At 43.6% G+C, this 2,313-nt stretch overlaps 1 protein-coding gene across 1 annotated transcript; it reads right to left on the reverse strand.

Annotated features, from left to right (window-relative positions):
- Positions 1 to 783: 783 nt before the first annotated feature.
- Positions 784 to 1,999, reverse strand: MONOS_17515 (uncharacterized protein; the record flags this gene model as incomplete). The annotated part of the gene is made up of 3 exons (XM_067870442.1): positions 1,465 to 1,999; positions 1,093 to 1,193; positions 784 to 1,014 (listed from the first exon to the last, which is right to left on the reverse strand). Exons 1-3 carry the CDS (start codon positions 1,916 to 1,918, stop codon positions 784 to 786), a joined length of 786 nt encoding a protein of 261 aa, XP_067728056.1. The 5' UTR covers positions 1,919 to 1,999.
- Between the last annotated feature and the right edge of the window lie 314 nt (positions 2,000 to 2,313).

Genomic DNA, 2,313 nt, shown 5'->3' on the forward strand with positions numbered 1-2,313 from the left:
TGATTGTCGAAGATTGTTTGCTTCGAAAGAAAGAACAATCGGGGCTTCTTCTTCATATTTTGCAGCATATTGATCAAGAAATTAATACAAAATTTAAATTTATTATGTTTGTTTTTAACAGTGTTCATTTTTTTCCAAAATCAATAAAAATTCATTAAATACAAAAAAACAGAAAGAAAATTGACAAACTGATGAAGATAAATCGAGAGTTGTTCTGTTTTTCAAAAAGCAAAACAAACTGAAAAATATCGGAAAATTAAATATGTTTTATGGTTTAGATTAAAATATAGAAGAAAATAATTATATTATAATGGGATATGTGATCAATACTAAAAAAACAAAAAAATAAAGTGAAACAATTTTTATTATTCCGATCGATTTAGGCAATAAAAAATTATGATATTTCACAATTTTGAATTCAAGATTTCCAAAACAAAGCAGAAAAAAATGTACAATTCAGACCTATGCCCATTCCTTTATCGTTTGGACAGACTTCCACTGTCTTCTCAAAATATACTCCTCCTCTGTACCGAGACTCTTGTCTGACGTGTTGAATGAACACGCTTCCCCGCCTTCTGCACCTATGCCTCCATTTACTTACCGAGCCATATCAGCTGTTTATCCGCATCAGGCGCCCCATCAAACACACACTCAAACGCATGCACTGACAGTGTCGCTGAACAATTGCTCAGAATCTCCTTCGCTTTTCCTACTTCTGCTCCTTCTCTGCTCTGCCGTGAAGCTTCAATTCCCTTCTCCGTTGTGAACTTCACCTTCACTGAATCATCCATGTGCAATACCTAACGACGCTGTAACTCCACAGCACAGTAGTCGCTGCTTCATCAAAGTGTGCGCATTAGCAAGGCGGATCAACTCATCCTGGCTGATAATGATACCACACACAAACTCGTTCTCCTCTGCTTTGTGCTCGAACCATTCAACAAGAACGAAAAACATAACCGCCAAATCTTCCACAATCGCGTGTTTCATCCCTGCTTCACTCTTAGTCGCATGCTACATGAGGATCTCGCACGGCTCTAAAGTTAGATTCATCTTCGACTTTGTTTCTCAACAGGATCTCCACCATTTCACCTGCATCTTAGCACAACTTCTGTGCAGCGGTATGTTCAGCTCACCCAGCACGTCCAAAGTCTGCTCATCTGCAATGCGCACACGCATCATTCGCTGATTGCCTTTTTGGTTCAATGCACTACTCATCGGCCCTCAACCAGATAGAACAACCAATGCACTCCGCTCTTCTATCTGCACTCAATTTTCCCTCCCTCTTCCTCCCTCTTCCTCCCTCTTCCTCCCTCTTCCTCCCTCTTCCTCCCTCTTCCTCCTCTTCTTCTTATCACTCCGCATAAATCGAACGACTTTTTCCCACTTATCACTTCATCGGATTTATCTTTTTCCTCAATTATTGTCAAATGATCAACTTATATTTCCACCTGTTCCTCAAACTTCCTCCTCTTCCATCTGAAGTTATTCCCAAAGATCCATCTGCTGCTTCTTCAACTGCTCTCCTGTTCTCCTGTTGGATGCCATCGGATGGAAAAAAACTGCACTCTTCTGGTTCCACAGAATGCTGCTTGTCTGCGCCCACCTCAGTCTCTGCCTTCACAAACCTTAGCCCACTCAGCCCAAGCACATCCACAACCATCGGAGTCATCGCTTCTTCCAGCATCACCTGAATCTCTTCGATTCTCTCCACATGCTCTCTGTGCGCTGTCGGATACCCGCCTTTCTCCTCATTCCCATCACCTCCATCTCTCCCTCCATCTTCTTCTCCCTTTTCTTTTCCCTTTTCTTCTCCCTCTTTGCATCCCCTTTCTCCTTCCTCTGCCTCTTCTCGCTCCTCCAGCACCGCCAGCGCAATCGCTGCTGGTGGCAGAACTACATCCTCCATCCACAGCATCGCCGCCTCAATTTCCTTCTCCGCTCCCTCCTCTGTCCTTCACACACTGCTATCCCTCGACACATCACTTCATCATCCAGCTTCACTTCCAAAGATTACAACTGAGACGATAACGATATCAACATTGAAGGGTCAAACAGATCGTAGATCGACTGGAACGCATTCGCATCAGCTGAAGAAAAGAACAGCTTGCTCCACGACTTCGTGCCCACAGATGCTGCAAGCGATGGAAGCGGGTCCATTAGCCGAACCGAAAGCATCACCAAAAGCTTCACATCGTACACACACACAACACTTTCACACAGCACCGCCAGCCGCTCCTCGTCATAACCTCGCGGAGCTTGTCAAACCCTAAGCAACAATTTCTTTTGAGTTGAATACACTTCAGCCGCTTT

This window comes from Monocercomonoides exilis (genome assembly GCF_001643675.1).
Source record: "Monocercomonoides exilis strain PA203 chromosome Unknown scaffold20-1493094, whole genome shotgun sequence".
Lineage (NCBI taxonomy): Eukaryota > Preaxostyla > Oxymonadida > Polymastigidae > Monocercomonoides > Monocercomonoides exilis.